General features: G+C 41.3%; 1 protein-coding gene across 3 annotated transcripts in view; it reads right to left on the bottom strand.

Annotated features, from left to right (window-relative positions):
• gnb1l (guanine nucleotide binding protein (G protein), beta polypeptide 1-like) overlaps positions 1–14,285 on the bottom strand; it is a 62,571-nt gene that overhangs the window by 8,523 nt on the left and 39,763 nt on the right. For all 3 annotated transcript variants that reach the window (XM_036598745.1, XM_036598747.1, XM_036598746.1), the window contains one exon: positions 9,842–10,051. In XM_036598745.1, the coding sequence (XP_036454638.1) occupies positions 9,842–10,051 (210 nt within the window). The remainder of the gene's footprint in view (positions 1–9,841; positions 10,052–14,285) is intronic.

Consider the following 14,285-nt stretch of genomic DNA (forward strand, 5'->3'; position numbering starts at 1 on the left):
TTTCAAACTGAAGAACTGAATCCTATCCTAACTGACTCCTTCTTCATACTACTACTTTAACGCAGGACAGGCCACACTGCGATCAAGCACGGGACAGACTCGTGAATGCAGCATGTCGTCTGAACAAGACCGTGAGCGACTTTCTCACACAGAAAGGAGACTGTGCGTGGAATGGAGAGTGAGATGGATCGCTCGGAGCTGAAGCTGGTATGCTCGGCCCTAAAACACCCATCTGGTCTGCATTACTCTGCTGATAATGATGGGTTAATGTGTCTATCTGTGTTTGTTTTGCTTCCCGTAGTTTGTGTCAGGGAAATACATCCAGTTAATTAAGAGAACATACCAAGATGATAAAACAAAACTAAACAAAAAAATTGTAAAAGAAAAAAGCAACTCGGTGTTTAAAGGCTAGCAAAGCCAGCGTGACCGTATCTTTCTCGTTTCTTCAGCCTCACCCCCTCCCCCTTCTGTTTTCTGACTTCTAAATAGCGTATAACCATTAAAGAAAGTAAATGAGTGTTTAAACAGCAAGCAATGTGACTGTACTCCTCTCCCTTTTCTTCCCACCCCCCTTCCGCTTTTTGACTTCTTGATAGCGTATAACCATTAGAGGACGGTGATTTGAAGTTCACCACAGCACCTTCCAAGAGGAACTTCCTCCACTGAGGACAGAGGAATCATTAGCTATTGCTCTGTCATTAATAAAAGCTGTTAGCTCTGTCCCGGGAGACGCGGCAAACTCTCCTGCAGCGAAGTTCCAACCATTTTACACATCATTCTTTAGGACCCATCATTCATACTGCTGCTCGAGTATTCCTCCCAGGCTGAGCCAAACACACAGATACTCACACGCACACACGCGAACGCTCGCCTGCCAAAAACCCCAAACAGTCCTGACTCGTCTCAGCCTTCAATCCACAGAGGAGCCCTGAGCCGTTTCCCGGGGTTACGCTGCACAGGTGCCAATAAAAACGCACGCCGCCATCCGTTCTTGGCACAGGTGCAGAAGACCATTCGAATGCAGCAGCGGCAAGAAAGTTCAGGCCACCAGAATCTGCACTGAATTCATATTGGATTCACACGGACTTCGTACTGACTCCATACTGAATTCACACCCACTCCAAAGTAGCCACGTTTACATGCAGCCTGATAATCCAACTAATAGCTCAAATGAAATAGAATACACTCATGTAAACACCTCAATCGGAACAGACTAGTCCGATTGAGGCCATTCAGAATACAGTTTCTATCTGATTGATCGAGGTGGGTAATCCTGTAAATAATCTGTTAAACAGAAGAATAATATCCATGTAAATGTCAGTATCTGATTACATTCCCTATCGGAAAGTTTAAGTCCGTTCTGATCATGTTCGTCACGTCATAGTGAAAGTTTATAACGTTCAACATGGCGGAGCAGAAACTGGTCTGGAGAGGAGACGAAGTTTATGCTCTGATCTTTAAAAGACGGCGGTGGGACGGACGTCCAGCTTACGTGTCTCAGAACACGACGTCTTCCTCTCGGCCGTCTTTAATAAGGACATGTGAAGGACGTTTTCCTGAGTCTGACATCATTTTAAAGCAGTTAAAAACACAAGCGCTGCTCACTGCTGCTCATCTCACTCTGACTGGACCTGTGATGCTGGTTGTCAAGGTAACATCTAAACTAAGTGGTTCTCTACGCATGCACGTGATTTTGGATCAGAATACTTGTAGTGTGAATGTAAACGGAGATTTTCAGCAGATTGTTGAGTAGAGTGAGCATATAAACACACACACACACACATTTTCCAAGCCATTTATCCTTCTGGACATATAAATACCTCAGTTTTAATACATAATGGGAATGTATTCAAGCAGATTGGCAAAAAACAAAAAACAAACACAGCCAATGACTCCACAGTGAAAAATATATCTAAATAAATGGCATTTTTAATACTAATCTTCTTTCTCAAGTACTTAAACCTTTGGCACTGCACTGAATATGTAAGTACCTATATGCAATAATAATGATAATAATAATAATAACAATACGCCTCTATAGAGAACACACTTCTACACATTTCAATGCACAATTACTGCTTATTTGAAATAAATAAACACAAGATCAATTTTGTCTTGTGCAAGTTAAACAAGGTTAAAACTTAGCCAATGTGTTCTCTGTAGAGGATGTTTTAACATATTTTTGCATAGAAAATCAACAAAACATGGAATCTGATCAGATGCGTTTAAGCTGTATGCAAGTATCTATATGTAATAATAATATGCCCCATGCATATATCTATATGTAATATGACCCATACGTATATATTTATGTACACCCACCAGCCACTTAAATCAACCACACATCCTTTGTTAGCCCCCTTTTACCCTGTTCTTCAGTGGTCAGGACCCCTATGGACCCCCACAGAGCAGGTATTATTCATTTGGTGGGTCATTCTCAGCACTGCAGTAACACTGATGTGGTGGTGGTGTGTTAGTGCGTGTTGCACTGGTATGAGTGGATCAGATAAAGCAGTGCTGCTGGAGCTTTTAAACACTGTGTCCACTCACTGTCCACTCTATTAGACACTCCTACCTTGTCGACCCACTTTGTAGATGTAAAGTCAGAGACGATAGCTCATCTGCTGCTGCACGGTTTGTGTTGGTCATCCTCTAGTCCTTCATCAGTGGTCACAGGATGCTGCTGGATGGATATTTGTGGTTGGTGGACTATTCTCAGTCCAGCAGTCACACTGAGGTGTTTACAAACTCCAGCAGCACTGCTGTGTCTGATCCACTCGTACCAGCGCAACACACACTAACACACCACCACCACCATGTCAGTGTCACTGCAGTGCTGAGAATGATCCACCACCTAAATAATGCCTGCTCTGTGGGGGTCTTGTGGGGGTCCTGACCACTGAAGAACAGGGTAACAGAGTATGCAGAGAAACAGATGGACTACAGTCTGTAACTGTAGAACTACAAAGTGCACCTATATATAGTGGAGCTGATAAAATGGACAATGAGTGCAGATTCAAGGAGGTATATATGTATTTATGTGTGTATATATATATATATATATATATATATATATATATATATATATATATATATGTATATTAACACACACACACTCCCACACAGACAGACACTAGGGCGGCTCATCTCTCTCTCTGTCTGCCTGTAGATAGACTAGAATGCACTCAGCAACCTTGAGCTGGTCAAAAGCCAAATCTTGATCGGCAATCCTCCTCTACCCACACACACACACACACACACACACGCCTCTGCATTCACACATGCACACCAGCAAAGTGATATGCATGTGCAATTACTCTTAGTCAACCCGGTGTCACCCACAGCAGCTCTCCTCCCCCCCAGCACAGACACCCAGTAATGTGGAGTGTGTGCGTCGTGACTGGAGCGGCCGTCCAGCCTGGATATCTTTATCTGCTGCTGATAAAAGCTGCTTCCCATCCACTCCTCCATCACTTCCACTAAAGCCCTGCCAACACACCCCACACACACACCCCACACTGGCTTCCATCAAACGCAGTTTCTCTGAGTATTATGCCAGGGGACCCTTCAGCAGTCCTGATAAGTTAAGGCTTGACACAAATCTTGACCCTCTTAGGACCCCCATGGTGTATCTACATCTTACATTTTGTAGGGAAAAAAATGCTTTACAACTTTGCCATGCTTTTGTCAATGACATTGAAATAAAGGAAAAAGCTTAAAAAAAAACAGACAAAGACCAAAATAAACAGAAACTGACAACATGCAATGAAAACTCAATATGAATGTAATTCATTATGTAACCAGCTATTTAGGCCTTAAACAATGAAAATAACGCTACTGAATACTTGAAAGTGATGAAGCTTATTTTATTCACTCATATAAGACAAAATACACTGCATTTTAAATTGAAAAATGCAATTAATCACATTTAATTGTTTAAATAGTTTGACAGCCCTAGACACTGCATATAATAATTATGTAATATAAATTATAGGGAAAAACTGCACTAATAATTCTAGACATGTAAAGGTTAAATTATTTTTAGGGGTGGGCAATATGACAGTATTTAGTTATCATAATCAATTATAACACAATGGGCTTTTCTGAGCACATCATGGATATTGTCAGCACTTTTGAGCAAGTCTGATTACAAAAAAAGCTTAATTAGTCCTGTTTGATTGGATTTAGTGCAGCACAGTATGTGAAATGTTAGATACAAATGGCTGGATTCACAGTTTTTGATAGTACTTTTTAAAATGTAGCACTATATTTTCTGTTCCAGCTCACCAGGTCTCAGAAAAACCAAATATCACGACATTGTTTATTGCAGAAACTTCTTAAAGTATCACAATATTACTTTTTGCCGCATCGCCCAGGTCTAATTGACATTATTTCTGAAGAATTTTAAGGATATGACGACTTCTGGGTTCCTTAGGCCTTTTGCAACGATCTACTGTACCCATAGCATCCCTGAATCCCAGTCTGAGATGCGAGGAAATAGGCTTTAGTCAACAAAACCTTTGGTCAACAAAGCTAATTAGTCATCAATTACAAAAAAGTTAAAAGTTAACTTGAAAATAAAAGCACTCTATAACATTCATACGAAGCACACAGTCATTCTGACAGCTTGCAATACACTACAGGATGCATAGGGGGCGATATGACTTTTATGGTTTCATTACATCACATAAGATGAAATAGTTAGTCACACAGACCAAACTCTGAAGCAAAGGAAGAGGAACATGCAGAAGGCCTAATTTTGATTAATAATTAAATAATCCAACATTATTTTCTAGATTAAGTAATTATAGCAATCACTGTTAGTCACAGCCCCGGTTCAGAGGGTAAAGTTTCTCTGCGTCTGAGCTCAGCGTGGGCTGTTGGACGGGCGTCAGGGCCCACAGCCATTCCTCCCGCTTTAGCCTTTACTGCCACCTCCCACTGAGAACTACTGTTCATTTTATTGCAGATGTGTTTTTTGTTTGGTTAGCAGCCTGCGAGGGATTGATGTTTTTATTATCTCTCACGGGTCGTTCATCAGCAGGAGAGAGGGAGGGAGGGAGGGGGAGAGAGAGAGAGAGAGAGAGAGAGAGAGAGAAGGAAAGAGAGAGAGAGAGAGAGAGAGATAGAGAGAAGGAAAGAGAGAGAGAAGGAAAGAGAGAGAGAGAGAGAGAGAGAGAAGGAAAGAGAGAGAGAGAGAGAGAGAGAGAAGGAAAGAGAGAGAGAGGGAGGGAAAAAGGGGGGAGAGGAAGAAAGAGCAAGGAAATGAGAGAGGAGAGAGAGAGCAAGTTCAAGAGATGGAATGAGTGAGAGACAGAAAGAAAGAATAAGAAGAGAGGGGGGAGAGAGCGAGGAAAAAGAGAGAGAGAAAAACAATATGTATAAGAGAGAGAGAAAGAGAGAAAGAGAGAAGAGAGAGCAAGGAAGAGAGAGAAAGACTATATACACAAGAGAGAGAGAAAGAAAGATAGAGGAAGAGAGCGAAGAGAAGAAAAAGAACAAGAGATGGAAAGAGTGAGACAGAATTAGAAAATAAGGGAGAGAGAGAGAGAGAGACAGAGCGTATGCAAGGATGTACAGAGAGAGACAGAGACAGCAAGAGATGAGGAGAGAGTAAAAGAGTGAAAAAACAAAAGATGGACAGAGGTACAGACAGACAGAGAAAAGACAATAGGGGATAGAGAGGGATAGAGAAAGAAACTGTATGTATGAGAGAGAGAGAGAGAGAGAGAGAGAGAGACTATATGTATGAGAGAGAGAGAAAGAGAGAGAGAGAGAGAGAGAGAGAGAAACTATATGTATGAGAGAGAGAAACTATATGTATGAGAGACAGAGAGAGAGAGAGAGAGAGAGAGAGAGAGAGAGAGAGAGAAAGAGAAAAAAAGAGACAGAGAGAGAGAGAGGGAGAGAGAGAGGGCAAGGGAGGTAGACAGAAAGAGAGAGAGGCAGTCACCCAGCAGATTCCCCTCTCTCTCTCTCTCTCTCTGCTGCTCTGCTGCCACACACAATAACACTTCTGTGGGAAGAGTTCTCAGTGGCTGTCTGGACGTCACACTGCGCTGCACTTGAGGCTAATTTAAAAGCCCCTGCTGACTCTTTTCCCAGCTCGCTCTGCCCTAACCTCCAAGAATCGCCTTTTAAATCAAAACTTTTTTTTCCCCCTCAGCGTGAGCAAAAGTAAACCACGCTGCCCGTACAGCTCCTATTTTGAGAAATATTGAATAAATGCTTTCGCAGTATTATTGCAGATACATTTTTGCGAGCTAGAAATAATACGAGGGGGTTTGCGAATATTTCTAATCCGTCCGTTCAAGTGTAAAAGGCGCTGGAAAGAACAACAACTCCCTCCGCAGACCACGAGTGTATATCAGTCTGTCTTTTTTTTTTCTATAAACACAGATTCTTCAGCTTCAGTGTGAAATATGGCTCTTTAACTCTCGAAATCAGCGGAGAGGAGCGCTGCTAACGAGCCGTTAACCTTCAGATGAGCTAGGTGTTACGTAAGATAAAATATGTCCCTAGCATGAAGGGTATTTTTCATGTCGTATGAAAGCAGGCGGAGGGAGAGGAGAAGGTTTTTGACCATAGGTACAATTTGGCACAGCGCTAGAACGAAGGTGGTTAGAGCAGCTGTCACATCACGATCACGCTGGACTGATTTATCACCCTGAGGGGGCCTGAAGACACACTTCCACGTCATGTAGTATTTTTCCAGTGTGTCTGAACGTACGTGTGGTCGAGCGTGCGGTGCTGTGTGGCATGTACGAAAACCTGAAGGCTTTATGACGGATCGGGTTTCAACGAGGATACACTGTGAATGAGAAGTTTCCGCTGTCTCTCAACCCTTATTTACGGAATCCCAACGGGGCCATGGATTTGCATGTGCTTCTGTGATAACGATTAATTTTTATTTGTTTTCTTGAGATCTCGTGATATTTATGTCATTATCACAGCAAAATAGAATATGATGAGTTATTTATATAATTACTTCAGCAATAGAACACGAGAGGGAGTGTGTTATCGCGAAATATCATCACGGCTGTGATTTGGTCGCCGTAGATCATCACAGCCGTGATGTTATTTCGCGATAACACACTCCTCGAGTGTCTACTGCTTTTCTACAACAGTTAAATAATTAGAGTAATAAATTAATAAACTGGGTCGTGAACGCGGCGTTTAATATGTTTTAATGTTCGCAGTTCCTTCACCAAATTATAGTTCCTTAACGAGCAGCTTGTTGCTGCATCAGAGTAACGAGCTCCGCCCACTCGCTGCTCAGTCTGCTGTAAGCCTCGCCTTTTGAAGTAAGACTGAGCCATAAAACTGCCGCAATATTAAGTTTAGCTCAGTTTTGTCAATTTTTGCCAGATCAGTATTGATGTTTTGTTCCAGACAGTCTGTAAAGCATCTTACAGCCCATTTAGTTTGGCGAATGGTGTTGGGTTAATTTCTGGCTGATTCCAGGTTGTTTAGTTGTTCTTCAGTCACAGCTGCCGACTGAAAAGCTGCTCAGTGGTGACGACAGTTTGGGAATTTAGTGTCGTCTCATCTTCAGTCTGACCAAATCAGCCATCGGTCAAATGTGATCTTAAAAGTGTCCATTTTCTGTTTGTGGCAAAGTAAGAAGTAAAAACGATGGTCTTAAACGCTGGAGTTAATGTAGAACTGCTAATTCACCCTTTAACCCTACAGGCTGGCGCACAGACTGCTGATCGCCATAGCAATGCAGACAACAATCTGCAATCTTGCCTAGCTAATAGCTATCGAAAAAGCAAAGAGAAAGATTTAAGACTAACATCGATAAACAGCAGGCGAATGGACTTATTTGCATCCATAATCACTCCAGCTGGTTTCCTGATACGTTTAATCGGCAATGAGAATCCGTCAAATACTAAAAAGACGCTTAGCTAAAAATAGCTTATCGATATGAACTTTCCGTTCCACCTTAAATGGTGCTGCAGTTACATTCTGGCACCTCATGCACCATTTAAGGTGGAACGGGAAAATTCGAAAAAGAAGTTGCCGAATGAGAAACGACTTCAGGCTCGTAAAAAACTGAACATTAAGAGACGTTTTATAAGAAACGATTCTACTTTTGTTGAAAAGTTTCCTGCCAGAGATCTGAGAAAAACGGCTATAGCTAAACTAAAGCTTAAAGCAGAGCAAAGTAAGTTTGATTTTCGTTTATATTTGTTAGCCTATACCAGCGCATTACCACATACGGAGGCATATTTACAGGCAAGATGGTAAGATGGACATAAAATGTTGTGACTCCCAAGGTGTTTTGATTTTTGTTGAAAGGACAAAATGGCTTAACATTTGGATTGCTGACCCCTGGGTTAGCCCAAATGTTGCCTTTCACATACTCTCCAACAAAAACATGCTGTTGGCATATGACCGCTTAAAGGCTTTTACTTCTTCTGTATTTCCATGACTGCTGCTGACTTGACACGAATCTAAAGTTTAGCGATCAAGTTTAACCAGCACTCCTGAAGGCAGTTTTAAAACAAAGCACTGCTGGACTGACAGCAAACCAGAGATCATTCAACTCTCCACTTTTCTGCATTTTATTGCAATGGATAAATAACAAATGTGTTTATTTAGTGTGAGGTCAGTAAACGTGCACTGCAACTCATAAATGACCAAAGTTTATGTATCTGTTGGTTATAATGGCTTTAAATACTTACAGGAACAGTTGAAAATCAGAATTTATCCAATTTTCATCTTACCCCAGATGTAGCTAATGTGTGAAGGGTGCTCGATATTGTTTGGTGTCCAAATTTAGCGCCTTTAGTTTAGAACTGAAGTGGCAAAGCTAAAACTGTTAACAAACACCAGCACTCAACAGCCATTCAAAGAGCCCAAATCGCTTCTGTAAAAAGCACCACCAAAGCTTCTCAAACCACATCCAAGTCTTCATTAAGGTTGCGCAGACTTGTCGATGTGGTTTAGGACACAGTGTGACTTACTGTAAACTAGAAAAATGACCAAAACTGTGGGAAGCCGCTTTATACAACAGGGTCTGAATTCACAAACCACCTCAGGGGTCGGAGTGCTGATCTGGAATCAGCGTTTGTGCCAGCGACCACCACAAGTATGGAGAATCATGCTGCTTTGTGAATACCAGCCCTGGTTTTGTCTGAAATGGCTGGCACAGCGGTGGTGTTTTGTTCATTTTTATAGCTCAGAGTAAGTCATACTGTGCTCTAAACCACACCGGTAAGTCTACGCAACCTTAATAAGGAGCTGGATGTGGTTTGAGTAGGTTGAAAGAGGTTGAAAGAGGTTTTGGAGAGGTATTTTTGGGCTATTTAGGTGACTATTAAGTTATATTGTTTGTTTGGTTGATCAACTATATCTGGGGTAAGAGGAAGTGCTGTAAATGTGATTTTTCACTGAACTATTCCTTCAAAAAACTACATTATTTCTACATTAACGACAAAAGAAGCCTCCTTCGTATAAATATCATTAGCTGTAATAAAGCAAACAAGCTTTATTTGCGTATTTTTATGTATCAAGCTTAGTATGATAGTATGAGACAGCTCTGCCCTCTGTAAAACAGTAGCAGCCCATGTGGGGGACTCCTGGGCTCCTCACCTACATTTCTAAATGTACTTCAGTGTTTTTTTTTTATTTTTTTACTGGACGTAGTGTTTTAATTTTGCAGTCTTGCAGTGTTTTTATCAGTCAAATACCAGCCAGATTCCAGAATAGTTATCAAACTAGTTCAGAAGATGCAAAAAAGAAAAGGATGAAGTGCCGGCTACAGGATGTAGCTCTTTCAGAAAGTAGTTTGAAATAAACAGAACTGTAGTAAATGAGAAAAAAAGAAAAAGAAAACCTGAAGGTTCTGCTGGCTGTCGATGGTCCAGGAGGTCAGGGTCTTGTCTGAGGACCCCGAGATGCCTTTCTGCCTGTCTGTGTCAAAGTCCAGACACATGACTGGCTCTGGATGGGCCTTTAGGCAGCTGAGAGAACGCCTATGAGATACATCCCAAAGTACCAGAGAACCGTCTTCGTAACCAGCACACAACAGAGGACCTGAGTCTGCCTATAGTGAGAGAGAGAGAGAGAGAGAGAGAGAGAGAGAGATGAATATTGCCCACAGTTGTCTATAATGGAGTATATATCAGTATTAGAGCAAAAAAGAAGTCTACAGCAGCGGAGAGCATCAGTTTAACCAACAGAACATGAGACGGGGAGTTTTTATCACAAATAACATCACAGCAGTGATTCAGCCGCTGATCATCGCAGCCATGATGACCTCGAAAGTTCTCACAGTTCTCCAAAATAAAGAAAAAAGGAAAGCAACAAAGCCACAAAAACTGTATCAAATACAATTTAATGTTGGCAATTTCTTTTGCCCAAAAAGTAGTACCCTCCTGCTGTACAGACAGAGCCACAAAACCATCGCAATATCAGGTTCAGCTCAGCTTGAGCCTAATAGCTGTTTTGTTCCTGTCAGTCTGCAAAGCATGTTTCCTCTTGTATTCTGTTTGTTTCTGGCTAATTCTGTTTGTTTAGTTGTCTTGTAACAGCTGCTAACCAAAAAGCTTGCTCAGATCCAACGATAGGTTCAGAATTTGATATAGTCCTGCTGTTAACATTTTCAGAATCTGACCAAAAGGATTGCAGATTAAATACTAATATAATGTATCCATTTTCTGTTTTTATATGTAATAAAGTAGAAACCTACTAACTGTAAGCTGCATAAAGCAATTTGTTATTTAGCAACGACCGCTCAGCTAATGAACGCAATTATTTTGAAAAATGACAACATGTTATCATAAATAACAGCTGAGACTGTGTGGCACAATAGACCATTGAATAACAGTGGAGCGTATGAGACTTATACTAAAACAGAAATATATATCAGTGTTATAGTGGAACAGAAGTCTATAGCACTGTTATAGCAGTACAGAAGTCTATAGCAGTGTTATAGCAGAATGGATGTCTAAGGCAGTATTATAGTACAACCCAATTTCCAAAAAAGGTGGGACGCTGTGCAAAATGTAAATAAAGACAAAATGCAATGATGTGCAAATCATTTAAACCCCTTTTTCAGTAAAAATAGAACAAAACAACATATCAAATGCAGTATTTTGCAGTGTTATAGTAAAACGTCTATAGCAGTGCTATAGCAAAACAGAAGTCTATAGCAGTGCTACAGTAGACCAGAAGTCTACAGCAGTGTTTTGGTAGGACAGAAGTCTATAGCAGTGCTACAGTAGACCAGAAGTCTACAGCAGTGTTTTAGTAGGACAGAAGTCTACAGCAGTGCTACAGTAGACCAGAAGTCTACAGTAGTGTTTTGGTAGGACAGAAGTCTATAGTAGTGCTACAGTAGACCAGAAGTCCACAACAGTGTTATAGCAGAACAGAAGTCTACACTAGTGTAATAGTAGAGGTCTAAAGCAGTGTTATAGCAGAACAGAAGTCTATAGCAATGTTATAGTAGAATAGAAATCTATGGCGGTGGAGTAAATCAGTATTATAGCACAAAATAGGTTTGTAGCAGTGTTGTAGTAGAACAGAAGTCCATTACGGAGTGTATCAGTAAGGGTTATCTGGCTGTTAAAGCTCAGCAGAGTCACAACATTCATCAGCTGCTGCTGGTGCTGTCAGCAATTATAGCCTTCATCACATGACTCCTCATCTATATTCTTCCGCTTTCACTAGACTTGTTGCAATATACGGTGCATACCTATCCTAACCCCCAACACACATACAAGCACACATGTGCACAGTGTATAACATATAAGACATAATGTACTGTGCAAAAGTCAAGACCACCCTTCATTTATTATCAAACACTATTAAAGTACATGAATTATGAATCATGGCCACTACCATGTCATTGTTAGGATATACATATACATAAACACACACACACACACACACACACACAGATACATACACATACTGGACTCTGGGGTGGTTAGTCTTGTTCTGAGAACAGAAGCAGCTTTTTTTTTTAAGTGCTCTTCATTTGACAAGGACAGTTGTGGTTAATTTTTTGAAGACTAGTTTTGGAAAGGACTACCTTTTGGAGCTTTTAGAAAGTAGTCAAAGGATTACCATTTTTATGTCTAATCTCCTCAGAAATATTTCCTAGGAAATGAATAACTTGTACTTAATGGCCTTTTTTCACTGGGAAGTAATCAAAAAAGGTGGTCTTTAACTTTTGCTCAGTACTGCACATTGTCTAGGACTCAGACACACACACACACAAACTACACAAAAGCACAATCTTACATAAACAAATATCTCACTGGTGTCCCGACGAACTCCTTCCAAAGCAGGCACACACTCACTGCTCATGCCTACAGCCTCAAACATACATAGTTCACAATTCAGACAGAAACTCCTGTGCATACCTACTGTTCCAGTACAAGGAAACAACCCACACATATGTACATGGACAAACGAAAAGAATGATGTTCATATGCGTGAGAACAATGGCACACTATAATTTGCATGTTTTAAAACCTATTTATCTTCTCCATGCTGTCACAAAGGACATGATGTAGTGCATTTTTTCACCCCAGCGCTATTCATTTATGCACGTGCCAGACCGAAACCACTATCACGTCAAAAATAGAAAAAAAGACTGACCTTTATTCAGATTATCTCTCTCTAATGTTCCACTTAGGCCTGGATTTAGTTCTGAAACTGTGTGTTTGGTCTATATTAAGGCACGGTTGATAAGAAAATTCTACAGCTGATACCAATTTTAAGAGGCTAAAAATTCCCAATAAGCGATAATAATGCTGGCCAATAGAATTTTATATTTAGAAATTTTCATTTATACTCCAAAAGCTTTACCGATTAACATGATTCTGGAGCTTCCCAGAATTTTATTGCACTCAGACAAATCCAGGCGGCCCACAATTCTCATATCGATGCACCCCATCCTGTACAGTCATGGGCTGAAGGTTAGGGAACCAGCCCTTTGACCAGAAGGTTGCCGGTTCGATCCTCTGAGCTGACAGTACGCAACTGAAGTGCCCTTGAGCAAGACACCTAACCCCCAACTCTTCCGCGGGCGCCGTGGATAGGGCTGCCCACCGCTCTGGGCAAGTGTGCTCACTGCCCCTAGTGTGTGTGTGTGTTCACTTGTGTGTATGTGGTATTTCACTGCATGGATGGGTCAAAATGCGGAGGTTGTGGGACTAATAAGGGTCACTTAATCTTATACTTACATAGACTGACGAAGGAGGGTGCACCACTGAAGACAGCTGCATAATCCCCTGCATTAAGTGCTCCCTGTAGACTACCATTTATTTTCACCAATTTTTTAAAAGTTACCTTGAAATAATGGATCAGACAGCCAAACATAGGTTATATAAGTCAAAAGATAAAACAGTTATGTAGATACATACCCATAAAATGTCTAAAATGTCACAGCCCATAAATTAGACACTTTTGCAGGAAAACAGTACACCTCAGAATTTGTGTTATATCTGTATTTTCTGGGAGAATATTGACATTTTGCCCATAGACAATCATTCATTTTACCGTGCATAGAGGAAGCACCAATTTAGTCAACAAGTGGCTTCACTTTGCACTGTATTTTATGCCGTAACCAGTAATTCAGTTCTCTATACATATGTACACACCTACGAGCTAAAACATTATGACCACTCACACATGAAGTGAATAAAGTTAATTACCACAGAACAATGGTGCACGTCAAGGTCTAGGACAATACGTGAATTGTCAGTTCTTGTAGTCTCATGTTGAATGGAGAAATATGGGCAGGTGTGAAGACCTGAACGGTCGAAGCATTTCAGAAGCAGCAAGGTATGTGGGGTGATCCCGGTCAGCAGTGGTGAGTACCTACTACCAACCACAAACTGGCGAACAGGGTATGGCACTCAAGGTTCATCAATGAACAAGGGTGACCAAGTCTGTCCCATCTAGTTCGAACTGCCAGACGGGCTACTGTGGCACAAGTTTCACAATACACAGTGTATCACACCCTGCTGCATGTGGGGCTACGTGCCCATAGATCTGTCAGAGTGCCCATGCTAAGTCCTGTCCACTATCAAAAGCGTTACAATGGGCACATGAGAGTCAAAACTCGACAATGGAGCAATGCAGGAAGGTCATCTGGTCCAATGAGTCCAATTTTCTTTTACATCAAGTGGACTGCCATGTGTACCAGTTACCTCGGGAAGTGACAACACCAGGATGCACTACTGGAATAGGACCAGCTGATGGAGGGAGTATGACGTACTGGCCAATGTTCTGCTGGGAAACCCTGCGTCCGGGTATTTATGTGG

Source organism: Colossoma macropomum, unplaced genomic scaffold, assembly GCF_904425465.1.
Source record: "Colossoma macropomum unplaced genomic scaffold, Colossoma_macropomum, whole genome shotgun sequence".
NCBI lineage: Eukaryota > Metazoa > Chordata > Actinopteri > Characiformes > Serrasalmidae > Colossoma > Colossoma macropomum.